This window comes from Stegodyphus dumicola, chromosome 2 (genome assembly GCF_044657685.1).
Source record: "Stegodyphus dumicola isolate Sdum_Otavi_A_Nest chromosome 2, ASM4465768v1".
Classification (NCBI taxonomy): domain Eukaryota; kingdom Metazoa; phylum Arthropoda; class Arachnida; order Araneae; family Eresidae; genus Stegodyphus; species Stegodyphus dumicola.
The window spans coordinates 187,167,061-187,183,099 of record NC_140769.1 but is presented as its reverse complement, the minus strand read 5'-3'; the positions used below and the strand labels follow the sequence as shown (position 1 = coordinate 187,183,099).

Sequence of the window (16,039 nt, the reverse complement as noted above, 5' to 3'; positions counted from 1 at the left end):
AATGATTTTTGCTGTCATTATTGCAAAAAAGAATTATTGAATCAAGGTGACGCGTCCTCATCTGATCATTCTTCTAGTCAAAGTGTTATGGATGTTAATTCTAATGCAGCTCAAAATTTTATTGCATCACATGTAGTTACATGATCAAAAATATCCAACTTTATCAGTAACAGTAAGACTACAGATCATATTATCCAGTACAGAGCCCTCAAAGATTCATATAAGTCTTTTAAGATATAAAAAATACGGGGTATTTTATGACAAGTTATTATTATTTAAAACATTTTAAATGACAAAAAAAAAAAAAAAAAAAAAAAAAAAAAAAAAAACGTTTAATTGACAAAATTATCCCTTGTCATTGGTTCGTTACTCAGTTGGTCAATGGTTGCAAGCTCAGTTGGTCAATCTTTTATTTTGTTGATTGCTTGATAATAAGTCGACTTCTAACTTGGTATCTGATGCCTTAGTAAACAGAAGCACGTTTTAGTGTATGTTTTAAAAACGCACAAAATCAGTACCTCATGCTAAAAAGTTTTAAGCAATGAACTGACCCTGAAATAAGATTCGAAACTGAATCAACAACTGACAAACAAGCATGATAATTAATAACTAAGGAAACGTTACGTTGGAATAATATCCTTCTTAGATTACTGAACATATCTCCGTTAGTGATTGCAAATAATTGCCTTTTAGAAACACGAGTATGTTATATGCCTGAAATATGTTATATGTTATATGCCCGAAATAACAGAAAAGTTTTAGAACTTGTACTCTATATGCCTTCACTTGCGAACTATTGGCGAAATTTAATGCTGCCATGGAGAAACATATTATGGCAATGAACGACAATATAGCAGACTACTACTGTAGAAAAAACAATCAACATGAATTAACAGAACTTATCGTACGAAATTAAAGAACAAATTTTTGCGTAGATTTTAGCAACGTATGGCTACACAAATAAAATAAGTTATAATAATAGCATCTACTCATCTCCAAAACATTAAATTACACACTGTAGCAAAAGTATTCATACTACGTCGAATGCAAGGTTATAATTAGGGACTTAATTCTCAAATAATAAAAATTTTATTAAAAACACTAATAACCAAAATGGTTATTACTGAACTATGGGCGTTATACATTGATACATTGATTGATACGTTATACATTGACAACCCTCCTTGCCATTCAAAGACCTTTTGCATCACATATTATTACAACCTTTCCAACTATGTCTAACGTAGCACTTAACACAGGTACACTTAGCAGGTACATTAGTGCAGAAATAGAAGCTGTGACCACCACGATCATGCAATTGAATCAACAATTAGAGCAGACAGGTCAAACCTCCACCACAAGTCAATACGAAAAGAAATTTCAGCCATATAATAAACACCAAAGAATCATCCGACAATAGAATTAAATTCCATACATTTGAAAAACATGAAGAAGCCGAATACTCGACTGCATTTACAGACGGATGTAAAATCTACAATAAGGCTGGTTGCGCTGTGCATCTTATATTAACGAAGAAGCATCCAATGGGACGTATGAATCTAAAAAATAGCAGTAAAACCGCATCAAACCGTTAAATGCGAAGAGTGTAATGAAATCTGAAGGAATTAATGGGGGTTTGTAGCAGCCCAAATATGGCAAATGTGCGTGCTAACCGCATTTTCCATATGCAAGTGGGCCTCGTCGGTCCACAAAATGATCCACGGCCATTCATCCTGCAGCTCAGCTCGCGCAAGAAACCACGACGCAAAAGTTTGTCGACTATTCAGATCATCTGGTAAGATCTGCTGCACTAGCGACAGTTTATAGGGATAGTAGCGTAATACCTTTGAAAGAATCTTATGAACTGTGAAACGAGGTTGGTGAACAGATGCTGCAATACGCTGAACAGTAGTGCTGCCGATGGTTTGTGATCTGTCTTCCTCCACTTGCGTCGCTATATGATCCACTACCTGTGCTGCAACACACTTTCGTGCCCTTCTTATCAGAATACCCCACGTTCCCGCTGCTTCAAATTTTCTAATCATGTTTGTTAGTCTTTGACTAGTGAGTGGACCTTTCGGTAACCGCTTCAAAGACAAAAATTTCGCAAAGCTTCGGTAGCAGAGTCTCGGTTTTGGTAAAACGATTTCACTAGTAAAGCACGTTCCTAGAGAGTCAACGTCATCTTCCTTGACGTGGAAACGAGTATGACTGCTTGATTATGTAATTAAACGTGATTATGCAGGGTTTCTACTGCGGCAGCAGTACTTCCCTGCAACCTGAGATGTTTCCACGATGGGCATGGTGATGAGGTTTACATGAGTAGATCCCAAGGTGGGATATCAGCATTCAAAAGGAAAAAAATGACCCAAAAACATGGCTTGGGGAAGTGAAGAATCTGCTGGTATGTCTTGGAGGGAATTTCAGAGGTACACTGCTCAAAAAACAAACAAAAAAAAAAAAAAAAAAAAAAGGGGGACAGTGGGACCGATTTACGAAATTCAAATTGCTTTCTTCATGTCTCGAAAGCGCGACTTAGGATATATATTAGATTTATATATAGCACTATTCTAACATAGGTATTTTGACACAAAATCGGACTTTTCTGAAATAACATAGCAATTTTTTTTACATATTTCGATTTTACGACTCAAATTATGCATAAATATTAAATTTTGTAAAATTTGGTGCGAAATTTACGGAGAAATTCAACAATATTTATGTTGGGGCTTTTTATTCAGTTTGTGCCAGAATTGGTTCACTTGGCGAACTTCTTAATATGTGGCAACCTATTTTCATTTCCATTTTTACATAGTGCGTGAGAGGAAAAAAAGACTCAATCGTTCCTTATTTCAAATAATATTCTTTCTTATATTTTTAATTATAAATAGTATTAATTTTAAGCAATTTTTTTCTTTTTCGAATTTATTTGAATTGTTTACTTTGCATAGTTTCTTTCGAATAACTGTTTTAAAAATTCCTATTTACTTACTCGAACTGCGTAGTTTAAATCAAAGGCGCATCGTTTATTTATTTTATTTTTTTTTTACAAATAGTTTTTTTATACTATATTTTTAGTCCTAATTACTATTTTAGGTAATTTTTAAATTTTTAGACTTTTATTTTAATTGTTAGTATTGCATTGTCTCTTCAGATAATTATTTTAAAATTTTCAATTTATTCATTCGAACTGAGCATTTTAAATATATTTATTAATATAAATTTTCCAGAATTTGATTTTATTTATTTGAATTGCGTTTCTTTCGGAAGAATACTTTGTAACCCAGACTACGATGCATTTGAAAACTGCATATATTAAAAGAGAAAATACAGTAAAGCACACTTAAGACGCCTTTCAATGTTCTGTTCAAAAAAGATATATATAAATAAGAGAGATGTATAACCGACATTTTAACTTAGGATGACTTGCATACACTGCTTTAAACAGTTTTATCATTGTGCCCATTGCTTTACACAATTTAATCCTACATTTGGTTTCTTAAAATGTTATTCATATTTTAGTCAAATATTTTATTTTTAAAATCGCAAGAATCAAATATCATAAGATTAAAAGGTTTTAAATTTAAAAAAAATACAAATACTAAATTTTACGCCTTGTAGTGTAATACATGCTAGATACGATTCTTCAGGCATTCTGCTTCATTCTTCCTCTTTTTCTTTAGGCATTCTGCACGTATATTAAAAAGCATCCAACTTTTCGAAACATCTTGGTATTTCTGACAATAATTTTAAATAAAGTTATTGCCATCCATTTCATAAAGGCCCAGAAACGGCCGAGCGGTAAATTCGCTGAACACTGGTAGTTGACTCCGTCGTTCGAATCTCAGTAAACGGGTTGGTTGAATGGGCGTTCTCGTAGACTTTCTCATGTGTAACGTGTATGCCAGCTGGCTTCCCTTAGAAATTAATTTCTTCACGAAGGCATCCTTCCTTTTAGGCAGATAGCCCTGCTTTGCCATAATTTAATAATCCAACTCGATCCATTTCATCAGAGACTTATTAGTCTTTAGAGGCTAAGCATTTTGAAGGTATGAGATAAAAGGAAAGACTGGTTTCATCAAGAGGTTTTGGTTTATTTAATTATGATAAAGCACACTAGGGCTAACTGCCTAAGGGAAGGGATGCCTTCGTGGAGGACTTTCTAAGGGAAACTGGTTCCTATACACGTTACACATGGGAAAAACCACGAAAATGCCCATGCAGCCAGTCCGTTCGTGGGATTCGAACCTCAGACCGAACTACCAGTGTTCAGCAACGTTAGCGCTCGGCCGCTGTTTCATCAGGAGGAGAAAAAAAGTCTTTAGGTGACATCCGCATACATCACTGGATAAACTCCTGAATCTTCAAATAATTCCACTGAGAAATCATGGGATTCTCCGTTTATGATACGATATAATGTTCTATAACGTAATTTAAATTTATACAACCATATAGTGTAAAACTAGTCGATCTTCACTTTAATCTGCAATGATATCGTTTTTGTCTTTTCTGTTAACACAAGCTCAATTGATGGTATTTGCTGGTGTACACGCCAAGTGTTTTCTCTTTGAACACCTAAATTCTTTGAAGTATTCTGAAAGTATCTTCAAAAGCGACCAACTTTTGTAAACATCTTGGTATGTCTGACAGCCAAATTTCGCTGCAAAATTTTGCTTACTTTTCTCCCTAATTTTCTTCTTTCCTTCTACAGTTATTTTCAGTGCTCACACAAGAAAATTAAGATTTTCGATTGCTAGACTTCCATAAATTTGCATTCTTGTCAATTTTTTTAAAATATCAATTACATTAATTGCGTTTCAGCTGAAGACAGCTTTTCATTTTCTAGTCATTTTAATTATAATTAAAGTTTAAAGCGAAGTCCAAAGGATAAATATTTTAATTAAAAGATTTTTTGCTAAATGACAAAGAAATAAAACAGTCCAGCAGTGTTTATTCTGTACCACCGAGTGACCCGATTCTTATATCTGCTGAAACAATCTAAATCATATTAAAGATCACGTTTTTTATACAATCTATAACGCGAGAGAAAAATTAGCTTCTTAAAACATTCTTTCTAAGAGGATTAATGCAAAAATTTATATTTAAATATATATTTTTAAAGCTGGGACTTGGACAAAACAGTCAAAATTTTAAAGTTTAATTTACATGGTGGTTATAAGTTAAGTTCCACTTTGAAATGGTCATAAAAGGAAAACTAGATTACCTTTCAATAAATGTTTTCGAGAAAAATTAAATAAGAATTTTTAGTTCTAAAATTTAAGAATTGACTATATAGTAAATTGATTTATCCATATTCAGCCGGGAACATGCAATTTTAAGAGTTACTTCAACAGCGCCAACTACTAAATTTACGGCTGGCAAAGAAAAAAAAGTACTAATCACGAATACATTTGTGATGTTACGCATATAAAAATACAGAACGAGTACTTAAGTAATTTGACTTTTTACTGTATAGAAATGATATAAAACACAGATGCTGCATTTACAAAAATTTCCTACGCTGAAACTGCTTTTATAAATTTTTCTATTTTATTCTGAGCCTGTAATCAAAGTAAGCGTCTAGAATCAATATTCAAATAAAGCAACCATTTTATATTAACAGTAGTGTAATACATGCTAGGTACGAAGCAACGGGAAACAGAAAGAGAGAGAAATTTTTTAAATATTCTTTTGTAACAAGAGAAGATGATATTTTTAAATGGCTCCCTAGGTGAAGTTCGGGAGGACGCCATCAAAGAGCTATATCATAAGTACCATTAGCAGCTTTCTTTTGCGCAAGATGTTTCAGACGCTGAGCCGATGTAAACAAAACAAGGCAAAGAATGAGAAGGCATCATAACCGCAATTGCAGCTGTACACATGAACTCAGATTTGCGGCGACATAAAAGAAGCGGAAGAGCTAGCTGATTGCGAAAAAGCACAATAACGAATATTTTTCATGGAAGCCAACTGTACCCTTTTTCCTCTCCGTCCCCTTTCCCCCATGTCCCCTTTCTCCCCATGCTCTCCTTGAGGACCCTGACTTCCGGCGTCACCCTGAAACGAAAACGGCATCATTTCAATCGGTCGTGTGAAGCAAAAGGAACACGAGAAAGGCTGCATCAAGATTCTCAGTACTAAAATCAGCGAATCTGAGAAATAAAAAGAAATTTGCTTTCGGATAAAAATTACAAACCAACATTCGCTGAAAAAGAAATGACTTGGAGATGTGGCTTTCATTTTTCAAAAACATGCAGTTAATTTAAAAAAAGCCTGACAGTTAAGGCATTTTACTTGAATAAAATTTTTCGTGTTTATTTCAAAAAGTTTGCAGGTAAAGAGCCCTTGTGAGCTTTGTCATAATCCAGTCAAATAAAAATTAGGCAACTATAAATATAAGCAAAACATTTTTAACGTTTTTGTTAAGCGCTTTATGTTGATTTATCCACATTAATTCTTAAGAGATCAAACTATTTCAATAAAGTTTAATAAAATGAAACAAAAATGAATTGTAAATTAAGTAAAGCTTGTAGTAAAAAAATATATTTTTTGAAAATTAGTGTTATACTTATTAATAATATTAAAACAAAACTTTACTAATTTGAAAATATTAAATACACTCGTAAATTTATTAGGACTATCATATAAATATTAGTTACTTTTATACATATCTTCAGTTTAAATGTCATTTTACATATGGATACTTTGATTGATTAAAAAATTAAAATAACATGAACACCGGCTGTTCCTGCAATAAAACGAAAACAAGCTATAAAAATATCATTAAGCTATCCCAAGTACTAAATTTTTACTGCATTAATTGTAAAAATAAAAGTCTTCGGTAAAATTACAATCAATAACTATATTAAAACAAAAATAAGTAAATATATATTACAATACAATTTAATATAAAATGACTTTTGCTCTTAATTGAGTGAAATAACAGTATCAAGTAAGTTTTTCGCATGTTTTTTCTTTTAAAGAAATTTTAAATTTACCATACATTATTCAGAAATGATAATTTCGACTTCTTCGAAATAGCTTTTTCTTGATTTATATGACACTTAGCAATGTGTTTCGTCATGACTTAAAAAAAAAAAAAGTCTTAACACTACCTTTCTCCCCGGAGGTCCTGCTGGCCCAGGAGGTCCGGGAGGCCCAGGAGGTCCTTCTATGAATCCAGTTGGAAAAGCGTTACCGTCCAGAGTCGTTGTCAAGCCACGTTCCCCTTTCTCCCCTTTCTCTCCCTGTTTAAAAAAAAAAAAAAAAAAAAAAAAAAAAACATTTAAAAGAGTGCATAACAGCTACCGACAAGAAAAATAGCATATTTTAACGTTCTTCAAGTCCACGAAGATTTAGTAACATAATATATGAAATCTAAATTTTATTACTTTTGGAGTAATGCACAGACTTTTCAAGTGAATGAACATCTTTAATGGTGTTTCATCATTCAAATCTTGAGTTTCTGTTAAAATTTCTCCATACCGTTAAAGAGGTGTACTAATTTATAAAACCTGAGCAGATTAAAATAAAAACTTATGATTGAAAATTAGAATTTTAATACGAATAATGAAGAACTAGTTTTACTCTGCATCCACATGTATTCTCAAGAGGAAAAATCTCTGAAAAAGGAATGACGTATATTTGTGAAGCTGATTTTATATATTTTATTTATGAATTAAAAATTAATTCGACAGATTAAAAGAAAAACAAGGTTTCCTTAAGTAAATATGTGCTTGTTTAATATTATCAGTGTACCCCGTAGTGAATTTTCATAAAAAAAAAATATAAAATTTTAGGCAAGTGATGATAGGTGCACAGAAAAAAATTAAATTCTTATCTGTTAGAAGTTACTTCAGTATTGTAAAAGAAATGTGAAATTTATTTGTGCTTATGTTTTAAATTTGATTCGAATATATTTGCAACCAATTTAATAAATCTGGTCCATTTTATCTTCCCAATAATTCTGACACTTCATTTTGAAAAGTCACACATTATGTTTCAAAAATAGCAATTATTTTCTTCTCGAAGAAAAGGAGAATCGCATTATTCATAAGAGAAAACGCAGTTGGAATAATTTCCTGTGAAAATCCTTGGCATTGATTCAAAACCTAAATTTTTAGCCCCCTAAATGTAAATCGATGCATAGACATCAATCATTAACTGCAGGCACCTTTCTCACATCTATTCCGAAAGAAAGGATTTTTAAGGTTTTTCAAGGTAAAATATTATAAGTTAAATCCTTGAAGTTACTTTCGCAGTTGCACCTCTGAATGAAATTTCGTAAAACCTATCAACAAAAGAGTTTATTCTTTGATAAGGGTACTGTTTAAAATTTAAAGTTTTTACTCTTTATTTTAAGAATTAAATTTCTGTTGCCTTTTCAAAATGCTTTTTTCATATTTTAAATAGAAAACTATTAATATCAGTCTAAAACCTCAGCCATTACGAGTGGCATTAACACATTTAATTGATATTTTCACTTATAAATTATGATATACAAAAATAAAAATTCCAAATTTCCTTTTTTATTTGAGCCAAGCAGCAGCCGAATAGATAAGGCCGTTAAACATAGCAGTTCAGTGTGGAATCTACATCTTAACGAATTAGTTGGTTTCTTAAGTTTTGTGATTTTTCTCTCACATATAACGTTAATGCGAGCCAGTTTCTCTTAAAACTCCTCCAAGACATTATACCTCCCCTTAAGACATTATACCCCCCGTGAAATAAAAGAAGAAAATTAATTCAGAGAGATACGAATATCAACACATATTTATAAATTTGAATAAAAAACTCAGAAAAACTTACAGTCGCTCCCGGAATACCATTCGTTCCATTTTTTCCTGGATTACCCTAAAATAGCAGCAATTAATGAAAAGACAAGAGAGAAAATACGCATTTTTCTGAGTACAATTGTACAAATATCCGCCATGCAGAGATAGAAGGATGCAACATTCGTGCACAAAAATACACATCAAAAACGAAAAGTAAATAAAAAGTAATAGTAGAGGAAAATAAAGGAAATGTGAAGAGAAACACATGATTTAGAGACATCCTGATTATTTAAACTGTGTAATTTAAATAATTATTCTGTTTAAGGACAATATTAATTGGAATTTTATTCAAATACAAAATTGCTACCGAATCAGGTTTGCTGATATTAATTAGATAAATATGAGGTGAATACTAAGAACTTTTGTATTGTATTCAGCAACATACCTAACATTCAGTAAAATTGTATAAAATCATGATGGAATAAAGTATTTAAGTATGATATAACGCAATTTCTTTAAATTCTAGTTTTTAATGAAATTTCTCAACTTGAGGAAATGAAAATATATTTGTATAATTCCCACTTTATTCGATTTCGAGTTTATGAGCTGTTCTCCTTCTAAAAATAAACATTTAAATTGATATTTGAGACTAAAACTTGATATATTTTAATCATGTGATTACGGAGCTGAATTCAACTTTATTATTCCGGCTTAAGAATTTAATCACTTCATACAGTTTCAGATACTCTTAGTTTAACGTACTTTACATACCTTCAGTATGTTGATAACAGACAAAACGAAGTGTCTCAAAAAATCATCTGATTAACAGTCTACTAATCTCTTAAAGAAAGAAAACATATGCAAGATATTCGAAAGGCAATTTTCTGAAAGTATCTTCAAGCGATTGTGCAAGCATGGACTTAAATTACTAATTTCTCAGAAAAATACCTGATTGCGCAAATAAACATGAAAACAGCAGCATAGGAAAACACTTTTAAGGCGAAAATTTCAAATCAAGAATGTTTCATACATGTTGTCAGCGATTATTCTATTGAAAAAAAGCACTTTTGTGAGGAAAAGAATACGGCAAGTGAAGAATTTACTTGATTTTTAACTGCCAGAGATTATTGTATTTAAAAGCGTTTTTAATTGCAATACTATATATGAAAATAAATTCAATGAAATGATGGATACATTAAATATACACAGATGGCAATGATTCAATGCTACACAGCCCAAATTCTCAGAAATTATCAGCTTACTTAAAAGCTATACAATGAGAAAAAAAATGAAACTCAAAATACTCTGCATTTTAATGAATATTCATGTTTCGACAAGGTCACAGGCAAAGGATCAAAGCACAAAATTCAAAAATCCTAATTAAAGGCATAGGGGTGTCGCATTCCCACACTGAGGAGAAATAGGCGAATATCTATGCACTAGCTGTACAAAGCACTGAAACAGAGCACAGGAAGAGTTTACATCAAAGCCCATACGCACTTGCTTACAGAAAGCTGGACATGGTATAGATAACTAAATTTTTGCAAGCAGAATACAAATTTCAATAAATGGATCTGTCATTGGAGAATTTGCTGCTGTTCGAGAAAGGTGATGAGGAGTTCTACAGAACGGTAACCTTAAAGGATTACGGCATACTAGAATGCAGTAATCCATCGCACAGTTTCACTTTGAACTAGTAATCCCGTGCTTCAGCTTCTAGTAGAATCACTCATGCAAAGTTTTCACAAAGTAAGCATTAGCTCCAGAAAAGTGATACTTGCCCTGTTTATTAATAGCTGCTGCATTAGCTACCACACGATGCAACACTGACTGCGGAACGATGCTATGAAATGTACTAAAAGTCGAGTAAAGTGATAAATTCGAATAACGAAAGACGCTGTTTTCTCAAAAGATAATGCAATGCCGCATACTTCAGACATAACATGCATTATACTTGGCAAACTGAATTAAGATATCATGCTGTATCCGCGATAAAGTCCAGAAATGTCGTTTATGATATTACTATATATTTGCCGTTTTGACCTTCTGAAATAGCACGCGAAAGACGCTACTGCACAAAAGAGTTCAAAGGGAGATTCATAGTTAGTTGTTTCACACAGAAATTCTTACCATCATTTCATAACATTATTCTTTCACTTGTTTTATGGTGAAAAGTCTGCCTAAATGCTCATGGCAACTATTTTTACAGTTTTAGTTTATCCAAGTAAGTTACACTTTCATTTCCACTTCAGTAAAATTAATCTAATTTCTTTATTCACATTAAATTTGCACAGAATTCTAAATGTTGCAGAGCGATAATGGAATACAAATTCTACTTCGGAACAAAAAGTTCTACCAGATTTTCCTTGCAAAAGTTCAGTTTTAGTTTACTGGAATTAACATAACATAATTATAAAAGGAAACTGGAAAAAAAATAAGACAAGCAGAAAGAAATTAATTGGGGGGAGACAAAAAGACGATATTCAACACATGACAGTTCACATTCAACTAGAAAATGACGAAATAAATAAAAATAGCAAACCATAAAAAAAGAGTTGGAACAAAACAAAACTGAAACAATACGGAGACAAGCTGTCTCACTTTGTTTCCTTTGAGACCTGGGGGCCCAGGTAATCCAGGGGGCCCCTGATCCCCATGTCGACCAGGAAGACCGGGGGATCCCATAAATCCCCGATCACCCTTGTCTCCCTGAAATAGAAATGATGCAAACGGGTAGAAAAGGCTACAAAGTAATTTCTGTTGTGACTTAAAAGACATAGCAATGATTATCCTTAAATTGATTTCTCTGCAATAAAATATTGATCGATGTAAAACATCGAAAACTCTCTTTAAAAACAAAATTTTGTATCAGTATGCTGATTAGACACTTATGAAAAACAGCCAAAATAAAACACATACATACATACTTATTCTGTTTTTTCTCTCTATTCTGAAAAAAGTATTGCTTCGTACAGCGCAATGATTTAGCAACAAAGTATTTAAATAAAAATTAAAAATAATTTAGAATAATGCGCTAGCATTTTTTCATTTTTAAAATATTGTAAAAAATGGAAATTTAACAACAAAAGCTCTATATAATAAACAATTCAGAAAATACACGAGAGATTTTCCATTTTTCAAAATATTATTAAAAATGAAAATGTGCGTTAAAATAATTCAGAGTAATACAATAGCGTTGTGTTATTTTCCCAAATTGTTAAAAATGAAAATTTAAATGCCAAGACATTTCGTCTTTCAACGTGAGTGCAAATGACTAAGTTTGTTACAAATACAGTCTATTACAGACATTGAAATATATTTGCTAACGAGAATATATATATGTATATTTTTATAAGCATCCTGAACATTAGATATTTAGCAAAATTGCAATTTATGTCAGTATACCTTTGGTCCTGAAATGCCATCTTTTCCGGTAGGTCCCTGAAAATAGTAATTAATAAACTTAGTAATAGTTTAATAAAATTATGCAGAAAAAGTCATTCACAAGAAAATAGTGCGAAAACTACTGTTTTCAATCATTAGTTCCAAATGATTATCTCAACAATGCGGTAAAAAAGATAAAGCGGTTATTAAAAGTGTTAACACGAGAAATTAAAAGCAAAATTAATTACTTAAAACTATTTACTTACCACAGGACCTGGCGAACCTGGTGCTCCTGGTTCTCCAGGCGGACCCTGAAATTAATCAATTATGTAATGGAATTCATGGCTCTTATATAGAACTTTAAAAGAAACTATATAAGTGCAAAGGAATAATCATTGTTATTGCAGTAGGTCGTATGTGACAGAAAAGCAACGTTTTACAAGACGTTAAATATAATTTTTTTATATTGAATAATACCTTAAAGAGACATTAGGTTTTTTGAAGCAGGAGAGATGAAAAGTGAGCAACGCCTTCGCCGGGACTCGAACAAGGCATGTATCCCGCATGTATTCACTGGGATTTAAATCAAGGGAGCACGCTGATAAATCCATTCGGTGGATACCTTCCCTTTCCAGGAGCACGAGTCCTGAGTGGCTTTACACTGTCATCCATAAAAACAAAACCGGAACATATGGCACCCCAGAACAGATGCACTTTGGGAGACAATAATGTCACCACAGTAACGATCTTTGGTAACTGAACCTCTGTCGAAAATGTGGAGCGCTGTCCATCCGTTCATCATAATGCAGCCCCATACAAGCATTTTAGAGCTCCCCCCAACGATGCCTTTCCCTTTTCTTAGTGGAATGAAAGCGGGCCTTACCTCACTCCATATGAACTGGCACAAAGAATGGTTTGTCAGACTGAAACGATTCTAATCTAAGAGGACGCGATTCCATTGATGAGGTATCCAGTCTTTGTGTTCACTACACTACTGTAATCAATGGTACTGTGTTCACTACACTACTGTAATCAATGGCATGCGGCGCTCAGGACGATGGACCAACAGGCCATCCTTATGAAGTCGTCTGGCGACACAAGAGTATAGGCCATACAATATACAAGAGTAAACGGGACGACTGTTGTCCGGTTACCCGGCGCAACTGCTGAGCAGTGTTGCCCACTGTCTGATTTCGATCTCTTTTCGCGTGCACGCCGATATATCAGTCATCAGACTCTTTATTTCCTTGGCTGACCACCATCAACCTTTTATACAGCTGTAAAATACTAATCCACAATACAAATATATATACATTATTTTATCAAGTGCAAGATATTTCAAAAAGGAGTTTTTCTTAATTTACATAAATCATATATTAACATTCATTTTACATTTTTCAAGAATGCTTAAATTCTATTTTACGCAACACAGTTTTTTACAACAAACACAGTCCATTTAAACGTGTTTCATAAGTACTATTTCGTAAATAATGTTTTAAATATTTTAGCATAAAAAACGATCTTTCCGCCAGTATGCATGGTAACTGGTAATATCATTACGATTTTCAAAAGAGGCTTTTTACACGTTTTTCGTCTTGATGTAAGTTTCTTTGACAACATGTAAAATACCAATCTTACAGTACCACGAATCAGAAAAAATGCATTTTTAAAAGTATTTCGAGTTTTCCTTCATGTTCAGATTGGAGAAGGATTGTATTCTTTTATGGAATGAAAATATTTAAATAATTTAACAGTTCTTTATGTTTAATAAAACGTTCTTTAAGAGAGGATCGCCTTGGATCACACCAACAAAAATAATTAAAAATTAATATTCGAAAATCGGATTCGATAGATTCTGTTGTAATATTAAAGCAACATATTTATTTGCTTGCCAGTCACTGAAGAAAAATTAAAAATTCTTCTTCATTTATTTGTCTTGGAACAGTAGCCGACTCTAAATACTACATTGCATACATTGTAAGGCATTTTTTCCTTCCCTTCAGCGTACTTTCGATGCATATTTGGAAGATCGTCAGGCTAGCAATAGAGAGGTCCGAATTTTGAGTCCCGGTAAAAGCGCTGCTCATTTTCTCCAGTTTCTTAATTGCACAGTATTCTAATGGTCCTTACAACTCTTTCTGCGCTGTCACAAATTTCTAATAGTTCTCTGAAAAAATCTTTATATAATTGATTTGCTGTAGTGAGGTCTATCCATTTCAACCGTAAGACCCTGCTTAATGACAACATAAATGAAAATATGAAATTACAAAGCAGAATATTTCATTGAACTCAAGAACATAATCCAGAAGATGATTCCCTATCATGCCGATTCTCTGTAATTTCTAATACTTGAAATAAAGGTTATAAATGTTTTAGTAATTTCGTCAAGATGGCCACAAATTTGATATACTTTCTTCCAAAAACAGAATTTCGTTTCGGAGTGTTTATAAAAGAATAATATTTTTTTATCACTCCAATGCTGTTATGAATAGTTTTAATGCAACGTGCATCAGAAATTGCCAAAATTTGGAAATGAGAAGCACATGCAATGTTGAAAGAAATATTTCTCTCACTTTAGCTGGCACATCCTTTAATATCCCGAACAGTGGCTGCGGCACCACTACAGCCTCATGTATTTTAAATCCAAGTCTAATGATGTCAAATTATTAATAACGGTATTAACCAAATGTTCTGCGAGTGTCGACATTACAGGTATGTTGAGTCATTAGGCTATTCTGAAGTAGGGGACATGAAAAATGAAAAATCCCCTCGCTGGGACTCGAACCTGGATCTCTCGAATACGCGCAGAGTGTGCTATCGTTACACCATGAAGGCATGTCAGAAGAAGAAAGAAAATTGGGTATAAATTGTAAATACAATTTTATTAGAAACCTTTCCCTTTCGAGTTTTCCCACTATATGTCGGTTCCTATATGTCACACAAATAGATATTTGCTCTTGTGAAGAAATGCCTACAGTTTCATCAAGATATAACTGAAAAGCATTTGATTGCTTTCATTTTATAAACGATCTTTTTCAAAATAAATTCATGTATTCATGTAAAATAACGCTCGCATTCATGTGTTCATGTTGGCCAAAGTTTCCTTCATCCTGACAAGATTCTATACTATCATCATTCACATTCTTTCACCTAGAATCGCGACGATTTCTTCATGAAAACAAATTTCTCACACAGAAGATTGTAGCTTATATAGGATTCAGCTTATTTTGATTTTCTTTAGCTTTATGAGCACTGACGATATCAGTTATATCAGCTATAGATTTCTTGTGGCCAAGAATACCAATAAAGTAGCAGAAGTATATTTTTAAACTATCAGAAGATACGAAGAAATGCTTATGATAAAAACACTTATTGACCCAAACCTTGATTGTTTGACTGACCTGTTTATCACTTGGCGATTGTTTCGCAACATTTGCAATACACTTCATATTTAATTTTAAAATGAGCCAGCCAAGGGTATTCAAATAACAATGTATATATGATTTTTCTGTTGGCCCTTCAGTTGCCAAATGAAGAACTTAGAAACAGGTACTTTGTTGTTGGAACCCAAGTATTTCGAGAAAATCAGTTTTTCTTTGCAAGTTAATTTTAATTTTAATAACAATTTTTATTTTGGAGAGGGATTTAAATTTCAGCTAAAACGTTCGTACAGGTAACTGAATTAGAACCAAAAGCACTTGTAAGTATAACTTTGGCAATAAATTTCACTTTTATTTTCGTTTTCTGTTGAGTCGTAGAGTAACAATTTTTTAAATAACTTAAGAAGTAGTGTTTTCTCTTTCTATAAATGTTTTGAAATTGCTGGATCGACCTAGGTTTCACGAATATGTCGCTTTATTTATTATTTTAATAGAATAAAA

At 32.6% G+C, this 16,039-nt stretch overlaps 1 protein-coding gene across 9 annotated transcripts in view; it reads right to left on the bottom strand.

Moving 5' to 3' along the window:
* Nucleotides 1–16,039, bottom strand: part of LOC118188117 (uncharacterized) — a 343,874-nt gene that overhangs the window by 84,326 nt on the left and 243,509 nt on the right. For 7 of the 9 annotated variants that reach the window (XR_015039676.1, XM_085811536.1, XM_085811539.1 and 4 more), the window contains 5 exons: nucleotides 12,425–12,469; nucleotides 12,180–12,215; nucleotides 11,376–11,483; nucleotides 8,809–8,853; nucleotides 7,116–7,247 (listed from right to left, as the gene is read on the bottom strand). Coding sequence is in view for 8 of the 9 variants with exons in the window: in XM_085811536.1 (XP_085667662.1) it covers nucleotides 7,116–7,247; nucleotides 8,809–8,853; nucleotides 11,376–11,483; nucleotides 12,180–12,215; nucleotides 12,425–12,469 (366 nt within the window). In the remaining variant the exon portion in view is untranslated. The remainder of the gene's footprint in view (nucleotides 1–7,115; nucleotides 7,248–8,808; nucleotides 8,854–11,375; nucleotides 11,484–12,179; nucleotides 12,216–12,424; nucleotides 12,470–16,039) is intronic. The other 2 variants (XM_085811542.1, XM_085811543.1) reach the window with 2 other exon arrangements.